Genomic DNA, 24263 nt, shown 5'->3' on the forward strand with positions numbered 1-24263 from the left:
AACAATTTTATAGACAAATTATACTAGTGTATGTGTGGTGTTTGGGGGGATAGCAAAAAATATAATTAAGACATTAGAAATGCCATTAACCAGCATGGGAGAAGTGGGTCAGAAAATGGATGATTGGAAAAACAAGACAGGTAAAATCAGGTATGAAATAATAGCAGTTCAGACAAAAGTTACAAAAGTTTTATTTTAAATCATAAAATAATCTTTGTATAATATACAGTGCTTTAATTAAGGCATGGCTCAATGTAAGCTACATGCTATGTCCCTTTGTTGTCAAAAAATGTGTACAAAAAACTTTTGAGCCATAAATATTAGCCATAAATGCTTTCTGGTCATTTTATTAAGTACACTTGCACAATCTAGGATCCGTGCAAGCAAAACTGCATTGCAATAGTTTTCATTTTACTGCATAAACAAAGACGTTTAGAAAATAAACTATACATTTAATATGATTCTTTTAATTAATGTAGTGCACAAAATGATATATTTTAAATATTGCATTTCTTTGATAGTCCCTAACTTGGGTATACACGTTTTTGTCCCTTTAGCTTGTATTATTTATACGGCACTGAAAATGGCACTTTGCTAGATTAATATCTCAGAGAACTGACGATTTTTATCTTATGTTTAATGCAGCTCTTATTTTGTTCACATTATATCATGAACGGTGGACACTGGCCAACCTAATGTTGTGGCCGCCAGTGACCATCATCGTAAATGAAGTTTGAATAAGGCCAATTAGTCCTTCATGCCTTTTATTAGCTGCGGTGAAAGTCAAGTAGCCCTGGATTCAAAGCTCCACGGAGTAACTGTAATATGCAGTAGGGCATCATCTCAAAAAGCTTTTTGACAAGAAGAGGGAAAGATGCGGTACTACGTATTCTTTTATCTTTGGTATTTTTCTATTCTGACTGAGTTACATCAGCTACAAAGAGACGTTTAGTCACTCTAAAACTATGTGGAATCATCAATTGGCATTTTATGGGGAGTCATCCATTCTATATCCATTCTTGAGGGTCTACACATAGAAAAATGTGCTTACCAAGTTGCATGTTGGTAAACAAAATATGCATTTGGGGCTTAAATTTTCAAAATTGTGCGGAAATAATTCTTGCTTGGTAGCGAGTCATCAAATTTTATCTCCATACTCCTCCCACCGACGCACAGCCAAAACTGTCATGATTTTATCATCAATCTGTCTGATATACACTATGTGGTTCAAATTTGGGAGATTCGCTTTTGAACGACCCCTGTATAGAATACGACCCAAAAATGGTGGCATCAAACCAAAATGGCAGCATCTTGTCAGACATGGCTACTACAGACTTTTTTTTTTTGTAGGTCTTATCAAAAGTTATGCTATATTCATTTATAGCATAACTGGCAATGACAACCACTAAGTTTCACATTTTAGTGTTGTCTGTCTGTGGTTTAGATTTGGTAGAAATCGGTCAAAATTTCTAGGACAAATTCACCTTGGAATGACTTCTGGAAATATCTCAAATGAGGCTAAAATTGTGTTTTTTCATATGATTTCTTGAGCTTTTTTGTGGGTCTACTCATGATTAACATATCGACCAAATTTAACGTTGCAAGTGAAACTGGCTAGGACATGTTAGTTTTTTTTTTTAAGGAAAACTTGGAGTGGAGATGGTCAAAATGAGGCTAAAATGGATACTTCAAACCAAAATAAACAAACTTCCTGTAAGTTTTCAGACACAGCTGCTTGAGACGCATCTACCAAATTTCATGTTGCTAATTGAAAATGGCTCCAGGCAGGGCTGGACTTTGAAAATGGGTACAGGAAACCGGAAAACGGATATACGAAAAATAGTGCAAGTGGGCTTGTGAGATCCTACAAAAGAAGTCAGGAAGCAAACAGCAGCAGGCACTGTGGTGACAGTAAGGCGTCTTTACTCGGCTTTCATCTGGTCCCTGACGTCCGACGGCAGAGTCTCGAACAAGGCGTCCTCTACCACCAGACCGCTGCGCTTGAGCGCCCGGCAGCAGCCCAACTCCTGGGGCAGGAGCTCAAAATGGTTCCCCTTGAGCTCCAGGTGGGTCAGCTGAGCGAGGTAGGAGATCTTTGGCGATAGGACTGACAGCGAGTTCTTGCCCAGTTTCAGCGTCTTCAGCTTCTTGCAGAAGAAGAGCTCATCTGGAAGGTTCTCGATTTTGTTGCAGGCCACCGAAAAGTACTGCAGGCTCTGCAGGACGCCGATCTCCGGCGGAATGAAGCGGATGTCGTTGTGGCACAGGTCCAGGTAGCGTAGCTTGTTGCACAGGAACAAGTGCGAGGGCAAGATCTCAATCTTGTTGTGGCTGAAGTAGAGGCGCTCCAGACTGCCCAGCTTCTTGATGTGCTCGGGGATGTACATGATGCCGTTGTACCAGAGCTTCAGGCAGGTGAGCTTGCGCAGGTGCTGGAAGCTGACAATCTCCTCGATGGAGCGCAGGTTGTTCTCCTTCAGGTCGAGCTCTTGTAAGCCAGTAAGGCTGAAGATGACGTGCGGTATGCGTTCCAGGTCACAACGCACCATCTCCAGCTCGGTCAGGTTCGTCATCTTCTTCAGGTTGCCCAGCATCACGAGCTTGGTGCCGTCGTTGTGGAGGTAGAGCCGCTGTAGGTGGCTGGACACGTCCACGATGGACTGCGGTATCTTGGTCAGATTGCTCTTCAGCGAGAGCGTCTTCAGGCACTTCAATTCACGCAGAGACTCCAGGATGATGTTTTTGGAGGCATCTGGGCAAAGTGACCCCGTGAGATGCAGCTCCTCCAGGTTCCTGAGGCCGTACAGCCAGTTGGGGAACTCCCTGGCGTCATCGAACTTTACACGAAGCACCTTGAGGTTCTCTTTGAGGAAGGACGTGGCCGTTGTGTGTAGCTTGATGGAGCACTGATACAACGAGAGCTCTTGCAGGTTCTCCAGCTGCGAGACGGAGGCGGGGATGCTCACGTTGTTGATGATCTCCAGCTTGAGCGACTGCAGCTCGCTTAGCTCCAAGACCGTGTCGGGTAGGCCGGGCAGCATGAAGAGCTGCAGCTCCAGGCGATTGTTGGCGTTGACCTGCAGCCTCTGCCGCAGCTTCTCCGCCGTCCACTCGTGGTTGAGGTTGAGCTGCTTCAGCTTGTTCTCGCTGACCTCGGACAGGAAGACGGCAAACCTCTTGGAGTACAGCGGGTCGTACTGGTCGATCATGTGCAGCATGAAGGCGAAGTCGTTCTTGACGTCCGGGATGTCGCTGATACCCGTTTCCTGACGCACATACTCGAAGGAGTACTCCTTCAGGGAGCGGTAGAACAGCCAGTAGGACGTGTACAGGCTGGTCAGTCCGTAGACCGCCACCAGGCACAGGTAGCAGTAGGAGAGCTTAGAGAAGAGGTGCGCCATTGTGTGGTTGCACTCAAATTCCTTGTATCCGGTCATGTCCTGTATCTCCACCTCACAGGGCACCCTGTTGCGCACCTGGTCCACCAAGGAACTGTTGTAGATGACGATGACCAGGAACTTGACCACCTTGAAAACCGTCTGCCGCACGTACATGATGTAGAGGATGTCGCCCTCCTCCACATGCAAGCGGAACTTCTTCACCTTTTCGAAAAGCGCCTTGGCTTGTTCACCTTCCTTTTTATCCAGAACGCTCGCCGACGGCTTGTCCACCACAATTTTGTCCGGGATGGAACGGAGCGACTGAGTCTTCTCCAAACCAACGCCTCCCACGGATGCCGCGGCACCGCTCTTTTTGTGGTCCGCCTCCTCTGGGTTTTCTCCAGAAACCTCGGACAGAGCCCGGGTGGTCCAAGGGGAGTCAAAGCACTTGCCCAGCATGGAGATAAAGTGCTCAATTTTGGAGCTGGACCCCGGGAACTTGAACCAGAAGTTGCTGCACACCATGAAGACGAGCGTGTGGATCAGAACCAAGTACGGGAAGTACTTGGCGTACCAGTGGAGCGCCTTCTCGTAGCACATCTGGTTGATGTAGCTGTACTGCTGGAGGTCCAGGTCCGTCTTAAGGCCGCTCATTTCTCTCGGCCCGGACGAGATGTTGTAACGGGGATGCAAAGGCTTCACGGCCACTTCGCTCGTGTTGTCGGGGGTTGACGACGTTCTGCGCGGGAGGCAGATGATCTTGTCTTGCATTACCTACGAAAGAATGCAAACAAAAGCTAGTGTCAGCAGGGTAGCAGTCAACCAAATGCAGAGTAATAGGTTAGGGGTTTGAAGCTAGTTAGGGGACAGGTCAACATGTATCTCTAGATTTTTTGTTCCCGGGTTCTTGTGGAAATTTACCTGCCACTGCCCGCCAACTCACGCTTTTTTTCTTTTCTTTTGTTGTTCTTTCAGAAAGGTACCGAAGGAAACCCACAAATTCCTTAGCTTCATCATAGCCAATATCAAAATCGGCTGTCAAAGTGCTTTTCAAAGTTGCTTTTCCCGAGTCAACCCACAAAAATTTTTCTGACGGTAAGCATCAAACACCTGCCACACGGCCCAATTTCGTCTGGGACGTTGTTCATTTTGAAAGATACCAACTTTGATAGGAGGATTAAAGATGATCCACAATTTTTTTATGGCTTTGGAAGTAAGTATCAAAGCTCTCTTTCACGTTGCCCGTCAAAGCCAGATTTCTTCTTGTGTCACTGTTTTGTGTGAAAGTTATACCGCCAAGAAACGGGCAGTCAAACTCGACCTGGCGGCGGAGGTTGTATCGAAAGGTCCTTTTGCATCACACATTAAAGCCAACTGAATTAAAGCCAACTGTATTTCCTGTCTTTGGTAATCCCGTCGAAAGATCTTTTCATGCTGTCTGAATTTTTCTGTCACTGTTCTGTGTGAAAGGTACCGACACATAATCTCGGCTTGAAGTTGAACCGTGGCTTTCGTGATTTAAGCCACATGTTCTCCTTTTTAATCCCATGTTCCTTTTTCTGTGTGAAAAGGACCGACACAGAAAGGCTGGGTCCCTTTCACACTACATCTTTATGTGCGCGTGAAAAGCGGCGTACTGTTTATGTTGAACGGTGCCAAGTTTCTGCTAAAAATAACAAGAAAAGGCACACAGAAAAAAGGTCAAGCATCTGCAGTTTGCAGCCATATGTTTACGAGAAGGGACTGGGTGGGGGGGGGGGGGAATTTTCCTGCTGCTGCTGAATGCCTCCTTTGGTGCCGTGTTAAAGTTGTAAAAAAATAAACCAAGGCAGTTGGAAATTAGCGCGTCTGGATGTTTGCCAACCGGAGAACTGACCTGGAGCGTGCACCCGAACACGCCGATCATGAGCATAATGACGGATAGGTAGTCGGTGAACACGTCCCACCACGGCTTCAGGACCCGGAAGGCGGGCTGCTGCTCCGAGAACTGGCGGAATTCCATCACGGGAATCATGATGATGCCTGCAATGACAGAGGACAGAAGGGGGAGAGCTTGCATATTACTGATGGCATGTTTTGCAACATATTACTGTCGGCTGGAGATGGACTGGATTCTCTGTTTTAGTGCAACATACTATTATTTAAAAATTCAGCTTCCAAGACCAGTTAGCTGAGTAAATTATCAACTGAAATTTGGTAGGCAAGACTATCATGAGAAGATCCACAAAAAAGAAGCCATGCATGAAAAGTCCAGGGAGGTCAGCCATTTTGGTTTATGGTGGCCATTTACTGTATTAAATATGCCAAACAGCTATCAACAGTGATGCAGCGTGGCTGCACATGACTGCAAATTACCAATAATAACTCATTAATACGTGACTATCTCAAATGTTATGGAGCCAATTTTAGCTTGTTATGATGTTCAGAAGTTATGAGGCCAAGAAGGTCCACTTTGTCTAAAGGAAAATTCCCGTTCCCACCCGATGAGTCAGCCGGCAAGCCACACATCCTCCACCTCATCCCTTTCCTGACAGGAAATGTGTCCCCGATTCCGAATGAATCCAAAAACAGACATGTTTGGAACACACCCAGACTTCTTACGACAAAGAACACATGCATGTGCGTGAGTGTGTGTGTGTGTGTGTCCTTGGCCTTGGGGGAGGTAGGCTATTAAGAAAAACTACAGTCTAACCGCAGTGCAGAATGAAGACGCTCATGCAGCTTCGTGGAAACGACTGAGTTGAATAAAATATGCACGATAAGCGAGGATGCTGCAGTAAATAAAAAAAAAAAAAGAAAAAAGTAACGTTACCTTGGTGGTTTACCTCTCTTTTGAGGGTCTTTTCTTCTTCTTCTCTCAAACGGCCACTAGGTCGTGTCTCCTCGTCATCGCCGGGATGCGGCGGTTCTTGCGCTGCCCGCCTGCTTTCCTGCCCGCCTCCAGATGGGTTCGGCCGTGCAGTAGTGCGGAGCAGAGCGCTCGCCGGGCGGGCGTGGGTGATGCCGTGAACGGAGGCGGGGTAGACGTGGATCGGGGCGTGGACGAAACACGAGACGATGTGAGCCGAACCGAGCAGAACACTGCCAGGCGGAGACTCGAACAAAACAACTTGCCGCCTTCCATCTGAGTAAAATGTTACAAATAGGGATTTATCTGTAACATTTGATATTTACACATTATTTGTAGCCTACTTAGTTTATTATTATTATTATTATTATTATTATTATTATTAAATGTATCAGTTACACAAACTATCGCAAAAGGTATCAAATTGGACTTCAAACTATAATTCGGGTTTCCTTTTATATCCTTTTGTTAATTGAGTTTGAAATATGACATGTAATTTTAGCCAATCTTAGTTGTTTTTTTTGTTTATTATTTAAAGTAATGTTTCTAAAAATTGTTAGTTTTGTAAGAAAAATAGTTGTTTTTGGGGGTTTTTAGATAAAAAGTTGTGTTATCTTGATAAGTCGTCCTTTTTTATATATCTAACACAATCATTCAATTTTAACTAATGCATTTTTGGCCAGAGTATGGCTCATTTGGGTGTTGGCAGTCATTACCAAACACGTCATGAATCATTATTTAGCATAAAATTATGTTTGTTCTAGAATTAAGACGAAAGACCAGAGTCAGACGAACCTGATTTCTCCAGGTCACGTGGTCCAACGGAGGTGCCTTCATTGGTTCTATCATAAAAACAGATCCTAGAGCATCCGCAATCATTATCCGTCGCTGGAGAAGAGGTGACTCGCTTGTTCGAACAAAAATGTTTTGATTCAAACAGAATTTTACTAGAAGAGTTTATCACACCTGTTTTTAACTCTATATTTATTAAAAGCGACAAAACAAAAACAAAAGTTCCCACGCGTAGAACAAATAAGTTAGCCCTGAAGCTGCTCCTTCCTGGCTTGCACTTGAACGCATCCTCTTGCGGTGTCGTAGGTAAGTGTCGCCGCAGGCCCGTCATTTTTTTTTAATGCCATTGCAAATTTGTATTGTTGTCGAAATGAGAGAGGTGCCAGGAAAGCGAATCTGCGATGATTATGCTTAAAGCCCGTTAGTGCTTAACTGGCGCCGGGCTGTTTTTTTTTTTTAATAAAGTGGCACTCACTGGTGGTTGTCCCGATTTGCTTATGTCTTGCTTGTATTTTGCGGTAAAGCTCGACTTAACGTTACCGATTATTAACAATTAATGTTGTTACATCACGAAGGAGTAAAGTGATACATTTCACATTTTAAAATGTACATTTGACTTAGTAAAGTGAAACACTGGTCAATGCAATGTTATTGCTGGTGATGCTTCCTGTTTTTCTTCGTCGTCGTCTTTTATGAGCATTGAATGAGCAGCGAGTGCCACCCGATGGACCACCACGTTACTGCAAGTTATGATAACGCGCACTCGAGTTATATACTGCACAAAAGTAACATTCAGGCCTTTTTACGAACATATTAGAAATTAATTCATAATTGAATTTAGCAACGATTCTCAGAAAATCAATTTAAATGTTCCTCTGTTTTACATATACATTTGTATTAGACGTGAAAATATGATCTGGCATGTCATTCATCAAAATGAGGTTATTTATTAACCTATAAACACTGTATTGCAGAATGAGCATGACCACACAGCTCCGACTCTGCTCCAGGTTTGCTTTCCGAAGAAGTTTTTGTTCCTCGCAGGTAAGTCGTTAACAGTTGGTGTCATGCTTAGCACGAAACAGAAACATGGCAGATTATTAAGCCTCTGTTGTATTTCAGCGTATGACGATGGCGACCCGACATGGCAACACCAGGAGGATCCAAGGACTGGACAAGAACGTCTGGTGAGTATTCTCATCATTATTATTTGACAGGCTGGTACGCTAACATAAGTTTGTGGCGGCAATACCCAGGGTGGCGTTTACGTCGCTGGCGGCGGATCCTTCTGTCGTCAACCTGGGTCAAGGCTTCCCGGATATTTCGCTGCCGCCGTACGTCAAGGATGCCCTGGTGCAGGCAGTGTCGGTGGACAAAATGAACCAGTACACCCGAAGCTTTGTGAGTAGTTGTCTAGGTTTGCATATATTGTTAGCTTAGTCCAGCTAGCATCACCACAATACACTTAACTTTAACGTATACCGTTAGCTTTAGCCACTAAGCTTGACTTCAGTGCACCCGTATTTTAAATCCACCACTAGTGTTAGCTTTAGCATGCTAATACATCAACAACAAACTTCTCTTTTTACATACACAGTAGAGTTAGCCACCTAACATGGCAACAGTAGAACTGTTCTGCTTCAGCCAGCTAACATAACATTACTCTTTTAGATACACTGTTATCGTATCTGGATAACACAACCATAATAAAACTGTATTCTATAGCCAGCTAACATGGCAATTCACATTAGCATTAGCTTAACATGCTCTGTCTGTCTTTGTGCTGACTTTCTTCTGTATAGGGGCATCCGACATTGGTGCAGGCGCTCTCTCAGGTTTACAGCAAAGTGTCCGGTCGCCCCATCGACCCACTAAAAGAAGTCTTGGTAACGGTGGGCGGCTACGGTTCCTTGTTCAGCACCATGCACGCTCTGGTGGAAGAGGGCGACGAGGTCATCATCATAGAACCCTTCTTTGACTGCTACGTGCCCATGGTCCGCATGGCGGGGGCCAAACCGGTGCTGATACCACTACGACCTGTGAGCAGCAATCAGAATTCATTGTAGATAGATAATTTCAAACTTATCTTACAACATCAGCCTTAAAAGAATGAGATTACTGAATGGATCATCAATTAATATTGCCAAAAAATGAGCTGGTGATTTTCCATATGTCAGAAATCCGGCCAGAAAACCACCACCAGCGCGGACTGGTTCCTGGATCCGGACGAGCTAGCCAGTAAATTCAACTCCAAGACCAAGGCCATCCTCATCAATACCCCTCACAACCCCATCGGGAAGGCATGTAGGACAAAAACAAACACCCAAAGCCAATATAGGCCCCGCCCACTTCCGACGAGGTAATCCTTCCTGCAGGTTTTCACCAGAGAGGAGCTGCAGACGATCGCCGACTTGTGCGTCAAACACGACACGTTGTGCTTCAGCGACGAGGTCTACGAGTGGATGGTCTACCGTGGACACCAGCATCATAAAATTGGTACGTGAGGCGGGAAACGCAACAGATTTAGCAGTAATAAATTTAATAAATAATGCATATTTGTGGAGACTGAGCTCAAGTTGTATTTTACAATTTTAAAAATGTGCAAAAATTCACAAGTTACTTCATGTTAAAGATTAGATAGCTGTTACTATGAAAAGAAAACTGCACTGAGCTGCCACCTATTACAAATGCAATTATGCCATCTAGTGGCATCTTTTTAATTTTAACAAAATTTTATGAATTATTATAAAATTACGGTATCAATTATTAAAAGATGCAGCCATAGCTCTACTACTTTAACATTTTTCCCCCACGTTTATGTTAACAGGAGTATGAAAATATAGAAAAAAAATTGTACATTTAGAACAGATAAAATTTGCAATTAAATGTGAGTTACCTATTGAAGTTATGCGATTAATTACGATTAAAAATTTTAATCGCCTGACACCCCTATTTTATACATTAAAAACAATACATTAATTTATCTAATAAACGGTACATTTATTGTAAATAAAGTTTAAAAAAGAAAAAGTAAAATAAGCAATTTTACATATACAGTAAAAACCTTTTATTCATATAAAATCATTATTTCATTTATGTTGATTATAAAGAATTTAAAAAATGGTTTAATATTTTATAATTTAAATAAAACTTTATGCATTTTTGTTGGTTGCAAATTGATTGACTGAAATTTGAAATTGTTTGGCATCTTTGCAGCGACATTGCCCGGAATGTGGGATCGAACCATCACCATCGGCAGCGCGGGGAAGACCTTCAGCGTCACCGGCTGGAAAGTGAGACACCATTTTGAACAACGTGACCCTGAAACGGCCGCGTCAAACCAAAATGGCAAACCACATTGCCGCTGTGGATGGACATTTTTGATAACGCTTCCCTCCCTCATTTATTTCCTTTTGCGGAAAATTAAGAATCAGTTAATTGATAGTAGTTGTTTTTTTTTTAAATGAAGACATTTTCATTGTTGAAGATATAGCAGTTGATCTAGGCTAAATGCTAACTGCTAATGGCAGGGATGCACATTTGACTGAATTTCTTTCAGCACTTACGGCGAAAATTAACTATTAATAAATTATTTGTTATTTTTTTATGAATGCTTCTGGTATTTTTGAAAAGATGAAGGAATTTTCAGTGTTCAAAACATAGCATCCGAGCTAAGCTAATAGCTAAAGTCACTTGCTAGGGGCATACGTTCAACTAAATTTCCTTAAACGGTTCTGGGGAAAATGAACTATCAATTAACTGGTTAATTGTTATTTTTGGGTGACTAGTTGAAGGATAATGGAATTTTCTGTTTTCAAGATGTACTCTAAATGCTATTGAGAAGGCTGTTTGAGTTCTTGTGTTTTTACAAATGGAGTATATTGGAATTTGTCATCTCCTCTCTTAGCTTGGTTGGTCTATTGGACCCGAGCACCTGATCCGTCATCTCCAAACAGTCATGCAGAACACGCTGTACACCTGCCCAACGCCACTACAGGCAAGTGTGAGGGGGGAAAGTACAGCAATGAAACCGAAGAAAGTTTTGGGAACGTAACAAACGAGTCGGTTTCCTGGCAGGAGGCTGTGGCGCAAAGTTTGCTCCTGAACTACGAGCTGATGGGTCAGCCCGAGTGCTACTTCACGTCGCTGGCCGAGGAGCTGGAGGGGAAGCGGGACCGGCTGGCCGCCATCCTGCGGGAGGCCGGACTGTCACCAATCATCCCCGAGGGAGGTTACTTCATGTTGGCAGACATCACCGCGCTAAGTGAGCTCCTGTGCTAATGCTAGCTACTCCATTTTTAGCCACTTTTAAGACATTCATTTGTTAGTTTTGTCTTGAGTAGTATTTTTAAAGGGATATCATAGGGATAGTTGGCAGCTAGGCTAAATGCTAACTGCTAACGTCGCTGCTGGGGATGAGCGTTTGACTAGAGTCCCTTCATCAGAGTTGTGAATGAATGGGCGATAAATTGATTGTTTTCTTTAAAGATAGCATTTTTAAGAGTGGGAGGAACTTGTGGATGTTGATGCCTGTTTGTTTTTGTGAACCTGTAGATCAGGACCTGTCGCACATGGTCAGCGACGAAGCCTATGACTACAAATTTGTCAAGTGGATGATTAAAGAAAAGGTAAATTGACCGAGTTATATCTATATTTGTGCCACGATATGTGCTTCAATTTTTAGGACGAGTTCACCTTTGAAGGACCCGTGGAAGTGCCCAAATTTAGCCGAAAACCGGTTACAGCTGTTTCAAACCAAAATGGCGAACTTCGTGTGTCTTTTCCAGCATGTCTTGATGAGACTTTTTGTGTCAACTTATGAAACTGGCTTCTGGGACTTTATTTTTAAAACATTCCGAGAGGCACTACCTCAATTATTATTATTATTATTATTATTATTATTTTATAACGTGATATTTGATGTAGAAACTGGCGGCCATTCCTGTCACGGCGTTTGTTGGGGAGGAATCCACCAAGGACTTTGAGAAATATATTCGTCTTTGCTTCATCAAGGTAAACATCAGGCAGTTTTTTTGTTTGTCATAATTATTATTTACTGTATATATTGTATATTTGTGGTAACAGAGAGATGAAACTCTGGACGCGGCAGAACTCATCCTGAAGAATTGGAATTCATCTTGAAGCAGCAGCTGAATATTTGTTTAACCCCACAGTTGGAGATAAAACATAATTCTGTATATCTTTTGTATTGGGAAACCAATGGAGTGCCTCAAGGTTCGATTCTTTGCTCCATCTAATTTTGCATCTGTGTTGCTTCCACTTGGCCGGTTATAAATAATATTGAATCGTGCTGTTTTCATATCCCCAAACAAAGCACTTATTTACGATGAGCAGTTTTAGTGAAACTCATATTATAGACAGATTGGAATATTTCACATTTTTTTTCTTACATACATTTTGACGTGAACTACTGAAATAAATAAAGTTTTCTACAATAGGGTTTGAGCTGCACGTACTGCACGTTTCAAGCAGTCCAGTATGAGTATACAGTATTTTGCCTACTGTCCTGTATTGGGTATATTGTGTCCCAACAAGTTTTTAATAAAATATTAAATCACGTTTTTGTACCTGTTGCCTATCTTTGGTTGACTTGAATCTGGTGGTAGTTTCTGCCTGCGAGATGTCTACCAGACCACTAGAGGGAGACAAAGCACAACAATTGCAACCGAAGCATAAAGAGTATGATTAAAATTTATACTAATAACGTTTATATTTGTAAATCTGAGTATATTTGCACAATGGTATCTCGTTACCTTGTTTAGGTGTACCTAACAAAAATAGAAAAGTTTTAACACTTGAATCTAAAATTAAATTTTATAAATCATGTAATAGAATGTAAAACAAAACGAACAATACAAACACGTACCTAAATATGGTCAATAAAATAAAATAGGCAAAGTAAACTTAGCTACTCGTCCAATGACGTCATCACGGAAACAGCCATTTGCGGTGACTAATCAAGTATTTGGTCAGGTGGCGACCATTTGTGAGCAACGCAGCTTTATTGCCGTGTTAAAACAAAACTGCGATAATCTGGACGGCAGATAGCCCACCGTGTGTTTATTTATCAACAAACTAAACAAAAAAAAAAAGTGCTTTGTGGCCAAGGTCAGTTCGCCGCCTTGACGTTTGCCATGCATGTGGCGTCCATTTTGAGCTCGCCCGTTGGTTGTAATGTAGTTCGCTCGAAAGCGTTCGACTTTCTGTTCACACAACTTTTTTACACTGCTGTAAATAACTATTTACAATAAATAGGCTACATGTATATACATTTTTAGCTAGTTATTGAAATTAGATTTTTTTTAAAGTTGTATTGAAATAACATATGCGAGGAAATTGAATACAAACATTGTATACAATACAAGCAATTCACACCAAAGAGGTTAAAGGATATTAGCCAATTTGATTAATTGATCCCTGGGCTCTCAAAAAATGACGTGCTTCCGGTTTGGCTGGACGGAATAATAGCGCATTTTTTATTCACACCTGTTATATGCGGCCCCATTAGCCTAAAAACGATATTGCGAGTTTATATTACATTTGTGTAATATTAATTAAGCAGCAAAATCCATCTGTTTGTATCCATCTCAGGGGGCGGCCATTTTGTCTTCTCCAGTCTCTTGCTGGCGACTGCAAATGACATCGCCAGTGCTCAGCATGCGAACATGACGTCACATGACCAAACCCAGAAAACAGGTGAGCCTGCCTTGCGTTCGACAGGTATACGGTTTTCAAGACAAGATTTGGGGTTTCAAGACAGGGTTAAGGTTTCCATTGTGATAAGAATTTTCAGCCACCTAATGTTTTTAATAACCCCAATAGGCACTATTTCTGTATTTCTGATACTAAGTGGAATGATCATCGTGGTGTGTGTTGTGATGCGGTGTGAGAACATTTTCCGTGCAGTTTATCTGCGCTTTTCTCAGACACGCAGGCATCACATGAGCGCGGATTAGTCGTCTGCCGCCGTCGTAATAATCCCGCCATCATTTATGCAAATTACGCTGATTGTGCCAATAATCTCCTATCACCGTCAATGAGGTTAATGGCGACCCGGAAACCTGATACCGCACGTGCACATGGTGTCCTCCAGGCGCTATTACAGTACTTTAAGTAGGGCTTCAAGACAGGGTTGTGCTTTCAAAGTAAGATTTCAAGACAGTACTTGGATTTTGGATTAGGGTTTTCAAGTAAAGGGTAGACTTTGGAGTATGAAGACTGGTTTAGGCTTTAAAAAATAACTAAATCTTTCTAAATTGAGTTTCAAAGTGAGTCTTAAACAGGGTTAAGAGAACACATTACGTTTTAAGACTGTTAGGGTTTCAAAGCACAGTTTCAAATTGGGGTTTCAAGCTTGTGTTCCACTTTCAAAGTAGTTTCAAGATGGGTTAAGGGCTTCTAATTAACGTTTCACACCTGTTTGAGGGTTTTAAACCAGGGATAGGCTTTCATAGTAGGATTTCAAGAGAGGGTTCAGCTTTGAAGTGTGGGTTTAAATCCAGAGTTAAGGCTTTGAAGGTTTGAACTTCAAATTCAGGCTTCAAGTCTGGGTTCATATTTCAGTCCAAGGTTTCCCTTTCAGAGAAGGGTTTCGAAACACAGCTTTCGTGTAAAGCCAGGTAAGTACTTCTGTCATGACTGGGTCATGCCAGGGTTAAGTTTGGGTCATGCAAGGGTTATGTTTGGGTCATGATCGTGAGGTCAAGTGTCTGTTTTGAACTGATGTAACCGGCATCTCGTTTCAACTGGTCTTAAGTTACGTGATGTCAGAAGCTATGTGATGTCAAGAATCTTTAATCTCTTTATCTGGTCAACAGCCAATCAGATAATTCCATGTCAGTCCTGTTACCCACATGTCTAACTAACCACAGCCAATATGATCGATTCACTGTCTATATAAGCCTAACTGAGAAGTGTGTGTTTTGTCGAATTATTCCTCTGTCCTTCTCATTGTTTCTGGTCAAGTCAAGTTAGTTCCACGCCTCTCGATGTGAATAAATAGTTAAAATCTTGTGTCTGCGTTTTTGGGATCCAACCTCCAGAACGTAACAGCTTCAAACGAGTTTTATGGTTTCAAAATCAAGCTGGTTCAAAGCCAGGTTTACTTTGTACTTTTAAAGTTTTCAAGACACAGTTATGGCTTGAAGTTAGTGTGTCAACGTGTGATTTCAAGTTTGTGTCAAATGAGGTTGTGGGGGTCTCAAATTAGGATTTCAAGCTATTGTTTACTTGACTTGGCAACCCGGTTAAAATGGATCATTGACGTCGTCTACAGCCGTCAGCGAATCAGTTCATGGGAATGAAGCGGCAATCTGAAGTTCTTGTTGGCCTCTCAGTGACAAGGTCCCGCCCTCAAATATCTGTGAGAATTTCAGAGTGGCAGGCCTACATGCTCCCCCCCATCCTTTCCCGATAAACCCCCCAATAACCCCGCCATTAATACACGTTCCCACGCTGGCCATATGGCCCACAATCTGACAGCTTGCCGGACGCATAATTAATTTGCGGTGGCGTCTGCCTGTTTATTTTCCAACCTACATTTCCCTAATTGCGCCGACGACTTTCAAATCAAAACGGACGTCGTCCCGACGCCGACGGGATTTACGGGACAATGCGACGGTTAAAGGGGGTGACGACCGCCGCTTTTTACGCACTTGACGCTCGCAGGGTGCAAATTGCTAACATGGTCTCCATGACCGGAATGCGTTATTGCGTGAAATGCGTCTCGTGGAACGTAAACCAGTTTTAGACACAGTTTCACCTTGAAAATCTGAGCTGGAAAAGGAAGACGAGATTCTGAAGTTGACAAATATTGTGATGAAAAAAATACATCAAATGTTGGTGTTGTGTTAATGTCATACCCCAACACAGGTTTTCATTCCATTCGAGCTAGTTTCACACACTTCATGGAAAATCGTGACTAAATACCCCACTAGTAGCTTATATCATTGGGAAAAATATTTAGAGCTCTGGAAAACAGTTAAAGGTTATCTTCCAGTCATCTCCTTGCAGTACATCTTTGAGCCGGCAGAGGGTGCTGTAGCACAGTCGATTTCAGGTCAGCGTAAAATCAGATAAGTCATCGACTTAAAAAAAAAGAGAAAAAAAAAAGACTAAGCTAACGTCTCAAAGCCTACTCATGTAAAGTTAGATTAGGAATTAGGTCAAAAATGAAAAAGTTAACACTTGACATGTAAATCAGAGCAGAATGTGCGCGGCGTGAATGCAAATGGGGGCCGCTTTATCATTCTGATTATTATTTTGTTATCTGGCTGATCGGCCAGATAGACGACGTTGCACGGCGATAAATTGCTAATTAGATGGGCTGAATATGAATGAGGCGCCCTCATTGTCTTACATTAATAAGTTCAATTTGACGCAGTCATAGCGAGTGATTACAAATCGCTAATAATAATAATAATAATAATAATAATACTACTAATAATAATAATAATAATCAGCTAAGCTAAATGGCGTTTGGGGGTGGTCACATGACCTGTTTTGGTCTTTTACAACTTCTGAGCCCATTCGATTCCTGTTGCTCACCAAAACAGCAGAAGCAACTGCATCAAGCCTGCCAACCGTCGACTTAGCCAAACTGTGTCAAGTCTTGACTTGACATTTTTTCCAGGCCTTTAGCCCTTTTCCGTTCTTTTTTTTTTTTTTCCCCTTTAGTCTCCACTTCAGCAGTCCTGAGTGAATAGAACAAGCACAATCCAACTATCTTTCTTATACTGTATGTGCTGCTGTTTTGGTTAGCAACAGAGTTCAAATGAGGAAATTTGTGAACAACAGTTAGTTACTACCTGTTTCGTATCTGACTGGGGGAGGCGTCTAATTGGGGGAAGGCGGCACTCGAGCAAGGGGGTGGGGGGTGTTAATCACCTGCCTCCCTTGAAGATCTTGCAACCCCCACCTTTGGCGCGCGCCCCCCTGCAGCGCTGATTTGCAAGAGCAGATTAATCAGAGCGTGCGCGGGCCCTGATGAAATTTTGCTGTTATTGTTCCCAATTTTAGCAACATCTTTTATTGTCTTCATCACTCATCGGCAGGGGGGGCTTTACACATGCGTCAATTATGCAAATGAAGCCGCACACTTTTGCAGATTACTTCACTCGGCGGCTGTTGTTTGCGAGGGTTTTGATTATTAAATATTATTATGCTTTTTTTTTTTTTTTTTTTTTTTTTTTTTTTTTAAACATGGCCCATCTGCTGCAATCAAAGCGGTGCACAAACTCCATTTAAGCGCTTCAAACTGGCACAAACCAGATGCACGACGAGAGAAAGAACAGACCTGCCCGAGAATTGAATTCAAGTTGATTTCAATTAGGGGCCACCTAATGATATTTTAATCTGCTGCCTTTCATTTCCAGGAACTGGACTGTTGAAAGGTTTTTGGGCCGAAATAAAGAACACACAGATTGACGTTGAGATCTCGGACCGCGATAGGAAATTAAAGCTTTTATCGGCACTGTTTTCTTGTTAAGACGCTTCAGTCGCTATCTTTCTCGTCGGACGATAAGAACATGAATCTTTTTCTACAAATGCTCTTTTCTTTATTTATTAAAAAAAATGGATTTGCTATATTTGGAAGGATTTCATTATGGTGAGTTTATAACCTTTCACCTGGCAAAAAGTTGTCAAAAAGTTTGCAATACTTTATATGCTGCTTCCACGTTATGCTGTTTAGTTATTTTCCAAAATAGTTAAGGCAATTTTCAGTAAATATTTTTTTTCATCATCAACAATCAAATTAACTTCTGTACTAACTGGAATTTACTGAACAAAATACAGTTCTCCATGGGGTTGAGGTCAGGGGATTAACAGACGATGAATATAAAGGGTTTTTTTTAATTTTATTTTATTTTTTTAAAGACTAGCCATTTTTAAGAAATTTTGATGATTTTATACTCTTTATTTTATTATTATTATTATTTTAAAGATTAGCCATTTTTAAGAAATTTGTTTTCGGTGAGTTTAGAATCTTTCATCTAGCAAAAAGTTCCCCAAAACGGGAAGCACAAAATAAATACAATCATTTTCTTACAAGGGAGAGCTATTTTTAATTTTTCATGTTGGTGAGTTTATAATCTTTCACTGTGTTACGTTCTGAGGTTGGATCCCAAAAGCGCAGACACGAATAAGATTTTAACTCTTTATTCGCGTAACATCGAGAGGCGTAGAACAAACTTGACTAGATGAGAAACAACGAGAATGCATCAAGAATCACGAGACTCCAAGCCCCGTTGTGCTGTGGAGATGCACAGAGGAACCGAGGTAATAATCCGACAAACACACACTTCTCTTAAATAGACAGTCAATTGATCGGATTGGCTGTGACTAGACATGTGGGTAACAGGACTGACATGGAATCATCTGATTGGCTGTTGATCAAGTAAAGAGATTCAAGATTCTTTACATCACGTAGCTCCTGACATTACATAGCGTTTTTCCAGTTGAAACTAGACGATGGTTACATCAACTCAACTTTATTTAAATAAAAAGATTTACACAAAAAAAAAATAGTCAAGGAGGAATATTTTTAGTCATCAACAATTGTGTTAGTTTGGGCGAGTACTGTTACCAGGTATCTATATTGGGCCGATACCCGACTGTATTTCACAATCTTGTGGTTGTTTTACCATCAGGAACTAGAAATGGGAAGAATAGAAAATTGCCAAGCATTTTTAAGGAAAAAAAAAATGTTATATTGGGATAATATAGGTCTTTCTTTTAGTCACTGTTTAAATGTGGGAAATTTTATGCATCAAAAGTACTATTGGTATCAGTACTTGGTATCGGTATCGGCGTGGTATGGAACATCCCTACTATTAGTTGATTTGGTAACCAAATCCACAAGTCCTCGAAAGGTTTGAGGTTCATTTTCCTAATTAGTTAAGGCAGTTAATACAATTTTAATGTTGGATAATAGTGTGTTTCTATTACAAAAAATAGTAACATAAGTAAATTTTTTATTTTATTTTATTTATTTATTTATTTTTACAGCAAGCTGACCATTTTTGTAGTTGGGGACAAATTAGAGAGAATATTTAATGTCTTGAGTGTGAGGCTGGCTGGTTTCATTGCTGTGGGTTTTGTGTGTTCATTAATTCTATTTATGTCCCGGGTGGTGGTGAACGATGTAGTGGTGGTGGTGGTGGGTGGATGGGGGTGCTGTGGTCATTGCATGCCAGCCCCCTTGAACGCGAGACCTTCCTGAAACTCTGACAGCGCTTTGACGTGCTCTGTGTTAATTACAGTAATGGCAGCCATTCTCATTAAGTCATTGTTTACGTACCCCGGAGCCCGAGCGAGCGAGGGCCCCGCCTCGTTAGCGCCGCGCAGCTGTTCCTCGCGGCCGGAGCGGTGCCGGACGCCGTCTTTTTTTTTTTCAAGAATAGAAAGTGAGTGGGGTCCCGCCGGGCAAAGAAAACGCCACCACGCCCCCGTGCGGAGGGTCCAAAAAAAAAAAAAAAAGAAGACGTCGCCGGCCCGGCGTCCTCTCCACTAATGCGTGCGGGATGCGGCACAATCCGTCCTAACAGGCGACGTTATTAACAGTTAATCACGCAGGGAAGGCTTTCATAATGGCCTCATTTCTACCAATAGCAGACTAATTATCCGCATTTGCGGCGGCTGTGAATTACCTTTGTGATTACGGCGGGAGCGTCTAATGTGCACTTTATGGTCTGGGGATGACTTGTTGTTTGCATCCGGCACCACACGCACACAGTGAAGCTCAAGCGTGGCTTAATTAAGAAGGTAAATTCTTAATAGCCCCTGCCATCAATTGCCATGTTTTTCATTTTGTGTTTACTTTTATCTTTGGCTAATTAATGCTACTTATCAAATATGACTGTGGGTGTGTGAGTGTTTATGTTTGTGAGGCAAATAATCTTTTAATCCTCCATTCCTTGTGGAAATATGCGCTGCACTTAAACAAGTCGTTACGACCCAGGCAGGAAAAAATAAAAAATAAAACATTTACTTCACATAAAGTTTTAAAAGTTGTTGTTTCGCTCTAATTTATTGGACTAATTGCGGAATTACTTCTTTGTTATTCCTGCTTTTTTATTACACTCTGGCTTGACTGTATCAACAATTGCGCCCGTTTCATTTTGGCCCTGCAACTTACTAAAATCCAAATTACATAAAATTCGAAAAAGAAAACTACGTATTGGTTGAGGATTTTTTTTTTCTTTTAAATTGTATGGAAGTCAACAGTTAAATCAGGGGTAGGGAACTTCCATCCTCAAGAGCCGCTGTCCTGCCTGTTTTAAATGTCTCCCTCTTCCAACACAGCTGATTCAAATGATCAGCAGCAAGCTTTGTAGAAGCCCGATAACGATCCTGATCATCTTGAAGGACCAGGGTTTCACCACCCCTGCTTTCTAGATTGACATACTGAGTTTTCATTCCAACCCCAGGATGTTTATTCCAACCATTGGAGGAATCGCACTCCTCAGGCCTCGCTGGGAATGGCTGACAACTGGAGCGAAGAGTCTATTCAAGGCCTATTCACAGACCACTAGCCCGACACTGGACCCAGGTGAGTAAAGGATTTATTTATTTATTTTTACGGACACTCCTACTTTACGAGTCACTCATCCACAAGGGTTAACTCAAAGCAACTGGGTTGTTCTTGTTGGTTGAGGACATTTCACCTTTAATCCAAAAAGGATCTTCAGTTTGCAATTTTAGTGAAACGGTTGTTAAACAAACTATACTGGGCAAGAACCCCAAGTTCCCTATTGTTGTCCACCTCCAGGGAACACGCCCACTTAGGCATAGAGGGACTCCATTGTTAAAAATTAGAACTGAAGAAGCCTTGAGAACATCTTCAACAAACAAGAAAGTCCGGTTGCCTTGATTCAACCTTTGCAGATTACCATCATGTGGATGACGGAGAATCTGAGAAACTCAACTCAACTCAACTCAACTTTATTTATAAAGCGCTTTATACGGAATGTGTATTTTATTTGCGGGTGGTTGTTTTTAAAAATAATATTTTTGTTGAGTGTTTTACTCCACAATGTGATTTAAAAAAAATCTTGCACACGCTAAAAAAACTAAAACACTAAAACTAATAAAAACGCAGGGTTAAAAAACAAAAACAAAAACTACAGCTAGTAAAAACTAACAAACATGCTCAAAAAACAAAAAAAAACTGAACAAACAAAAAAAATTACAAACCTACTCAGGATCGGTCGCACAAGACAAGGAAACATGTTTTTATCGTACATGAAAAAGTATTGCACATCCCACATACGGAAAGCAAGAGAAGAACACACGATGTCAGCGATTGATGACCGCTAAGCCCCAAAAGTGGTTGTGCACGCTGGTGTCTTAATTAGCTTTGAATTATTGCCACTCACGCAAATGTTGTTTGCTTTGCTTTCAGGGGTTGGGGGAGTGCACGTGGTTTTCTTTTTGAGGAGGGGGGACGGGATTCTGCCCTCATTTTTCCTCCTTTTGCACATCACTCGTTTGTTCTTCTTTACGTTGCATTAACGCCCAGCTAGCTTGCGGCGTAGACATGTTTATGTTAGCTGGTGATTTAAGCCTTTTCATTATAGCCACTAGTAACATATGTCTACGCAAGCCTCTGGTCATTATATGAGCTAGTAGTAACGGGGACATTGTTTATGTTTATCCTGCCATCATAATACCAGCTAATAATATAGACATTTTAATGTTAGCCTGTGTTTTTAGCATATGACGATTGTACTAGTACTGCAGACATGTTTGTTATGTTAGCCGGTGTTTTGAGGCTATCCTCTGCGACTTTAAAATGAGGGTTTTAAGCCTGGGTTGGGGTTTCAAACGAGGATAAGGGATTCAAATTTAGGGTTATACTTGTAACTTGAATTATGGTTTCAAAGTAGAGTTAATTTTATCCACCATTTTTAAATTTAGTCTCAGTTTTAGTCCATTTTCAATGACGCTAGTTAGTTTTTAAATCATCCATCCATCCATTTTCTGAACTGCTTACTCCTCACAGGGATCGCGGGAGGTGCTGGAGCCTATCTCAGCTGGCTATGGGCAGTAGGCGGTGTACACCCTAAACTTGTTGCAAGCCGATCACAGAGTTTTTAATCATGGGGTAGTCAATCTCATCCCATTTTTATTTAGTTTATTTTTAATCAACTATAAATTAGCATTTTAGTCCAAGAAAACAATTTTATTCATCTAGTTTTAGTCAAAAACTGTAAACATTTTAGTCATAGTTTTAGTCAGGACAATTATTTTACCCCTGTATATATATTTTTTGTCAGCAGATTATGTTGAGCATTTCTGATCTACAACTATTTCACACACAATTACAGTACATCAACAAGTGTATACTATGGCTCCATGCTACAAGCTACTAAGCTAGCAAGCATTAGTTAGCCGGTATATTAATATAATTGTTGGAACATATAGCCGTTGGCTTTTCTTTTTCTTCTTTTTTTTTTTTTTAAAGCATCTAATTTTCGTCTAGTATTTGTTCATGAACTAAAAGTCCGTAGATTTTAGTCCAGTTTTTATTAAATGAAGTACATTTTTGTCTCGTCTTCATTAGTTGATGAAAATGCATACTAATTTAGTCCCAGTTATTGTTTATTAATGAGGGTTGAAGTCTAGTCTAGTCTAGTTTTAGTCCAGTGAAAAATGTGGGTTGATGAAATTATTTTTGTTTCCTATTCATTGACGAAATTAACACTATTTCAAAGTAAGGTTTTAAGCCCGAGTTTGTGTTTTAAACCTCGGATGGTCGCCAGGTTCCAGGTTTCAAGCCTTCCTGGGGTCAAATTTCAAACAAGGGTTATATTAGAGCTTTACCGAGGTTAGTCTATTTCAAATGAGAGCTTCAAGCCTGAACTCAGGTTTCAAACTTCAGCCTATAAACTGGGGTTAGAGTTCCAAATTAGGGTTTCAAGCCTGAGTTTGGGTTTCATTAATGGGTTTCCAGATTGAAAGAATAGGTTGGGATTTCAAATTAGGGGTCAAACCTGGCTTAGGGTCACAAAGCCGAGCTTTGGTGTAACAGGGGAGTTAATGAATCAAACTAGTTTTCCTGCCTGAACAGGATGTGTAATAAAGAACTCCATTTGGTCTTTATGTAAAAAAATAAAATAAAATAATAAAAATGGCTGTTTTGTGTTAACCGACATTAAAACGAGTTTTTTAACTTCTAAAAATGACTCATTTTTAACTGTAAAAGTGATCATAAATGGTGTGTTTTATCTAGCCGTGCCCCTACAACCTCACCATGTCTCCTTGAGAGCGAAAGGAGGTTGGGCTCGTATGACTCACAGCCCTATTAGCTTTAATTAGCTCGTTGCTATAACGAGGTGTTCACGTCTAATGGAGGCGAAGAAGAAGAAAAAGAAGAAGAAGAAGAAGAAGTCAGAGGCAATCAGCGGTGCAAAGTGCAAATGAGACTTACTTACTCACAAATGAATTATACGGCCCCTCCCCCCCCCTCTCTCCCCAAGCCCATTAATTCAATCCTTTGGCATCGGAGGTCTTTTTCTTAATTTCAAGTTCCATTAGCATAATAAACAGCGTGTGAGTTAGCACAATGTGATGACGGTAATGGAGGCTATTTATTTGACGTTATTATTTAAAGCTTGGCTAATGGGAGGAGAAACAGAAATATATCTCCGACGTGGGGAAAAAAAAAAAAAATCCCGTCAGGCCTCGGTCGCCTTTTAAAGAGTCACTGGAAAGGTTTGCACGCCTATAATTTAAAACATAATTATCTGCCTCTTCAGTTCTAATTTAAGCCCAAAAATGTCCCACAGCATGAAAAAAAAAAAAAAAAAAAAAGATTATTAAAGGGCAATTGCAGCAAAACAGCAAGAAATGAAGGCAGACTAATGTGTGGGTTTATTATCTGACAAAGCAACCTGTTTAGGCAAAAACTTTTTGGGTTGCTTTTTTGTGCGTGACAGTCATTTCGGGGGGGGGAAAAAAAAAAAAAAGTTGCAGCCTCAACTTAAGGTCTGTTAAGAAAAGAGTGATAGTCGGTTTAAAAGTTCAGACTGGAGAAAATCAGCCAACTATAAAATGTACTTACAGACTGTATATTGTGTGTTTTTTGGTACTAAGTGACAAATTCCTCCACCAAGATAGCAAACGTAAAATTTCATTTAGACAAACGCGCACTGTCACAGCGAGTCCATTCTCTCCACATGTAGACTTATTATTATTGTTATTTCCTCCCCACAATAAATTGC

At 41.1% G+C, this 24263-nt stretch overlaps 2 protein-coding genes and 2 long non-coding RNA genes across 5 annotated transcripts in view; 2 read left to right on the forward strand and 2 right to left on the reverse strand.

Annotated features, from left to right (window-relative positions):
* Nucleotides 1–227: 227 nt before the first annotated feature.
* Nucleotides 228–7690, reverse strand: lrrc8c (leucine rich repeat containing 8 VRAC subunit C). 2 transcript variants are annotated; one of them, XM_077533665.1, is made up of 4 exons: nucleotides 7024–7690; nucleotides 6193–6504; nucleotides 5257–5402; nucleotides 228–4154 (listed from the first exon to the last, which is right to left on the reverse strand). In XM_077533665.1, exons 1-4 carry the CDS (start codon nucleotides 7349–7351, stop codon nucleotides 1923–1925), a joined length of 3018 nt encoding a protein of 1005 aa, XP_077389791.1. In that variant the 5' UTR covers nucleotides 7352–7690; the 3' UTR covers nucleotides 228–1922. The 2 variants fall into 2 exon arrangements, with proteins under 2 accessions (XP_077389791.1, XP_077389792.1); XM_077533666.1 differs by lacking the exon at nucleotides 7024–7690 and having other exon boundaries at nucleotides 6206–6343.
* On the forward strand, nucleotides 6930–12608 carry LOC144026728 (kynurenine--oxoglutarate transaminase 3-like). Its single transcript, XM_077533672.1, has 13 exons — nucleotides 6930–7326; nucleotides 7995–8064; nucleotides 8143–8207; nucleotides 8277–8421; nucleotides 8823–9059; nucleotides 9198–9320; nucleotides 9396–9516; nucleotides 10237–10313; nucleotides 10928–11017; nucleotides 11098–11284; nucleotides 11575–11648; nucleotides 11947–12033; nucleotides 12106–12608. Exons 2-13 carry the CDS (start codon nucleotides 7996–7998, stop codon nucleotides 12160–12162), a joined length of 1332 nt encoding a protein of 443 aa, XP_077389798.1. The 5' UTR covers nucleotides 6930–7326; nucleotide 7995; the 3' UTR covers nucleotides 12163–12608.
* LOC144026729 (uncharacterized) overlaps nucleotides 12608–24263 on the reverse strand; it is a 65795-nt gene continuing 54139 nt past the window's right edge. Inside the window, exon 3 of the long non-coding RNA XR_013285285.1 lies at nucleotides 12608–12676. This is a non-coding gene — a long non-coding RNA (uncharacterized LOC144026729). The remainder of the gene's footprint in view (nucleotides 12677–24263) is intronic.
* Nucleotides 12986–24263, forward strand: part of LOC144027755 (uncharacterized) — a 30153-nt gene continuing 18875 nt past the window's right edge. Inside the window, exons 1-3 of the long non-coding RNA XR_013285532.1 lie at nucleotides 12986–13149; nucleotides 13633–13737; nucleotides 20469–20590. This is a non-coding gene — a long non-coding RNA (uncharacterized LOC144027755). The remainder of the gene's footprint in view (nucleotides 13150–13632; nucleotides 13738–20468; nucleotides 20591–24263) is intronic.

This window comes from Festucalex cinctus, chromosome 10 (genome assembly GCF_051991245.1).
Source record: "Festucalex cinctus isolate MCC-2025b chromosome 10, RoL_Fcin_1.0, whole genome shotgun sequence".
NCBI lineage: Eukaryota > Metazoa > Chordata > Actinopteri > Syngnathiformes > Syngnathidae > Festucalex > Festucalex cinctus.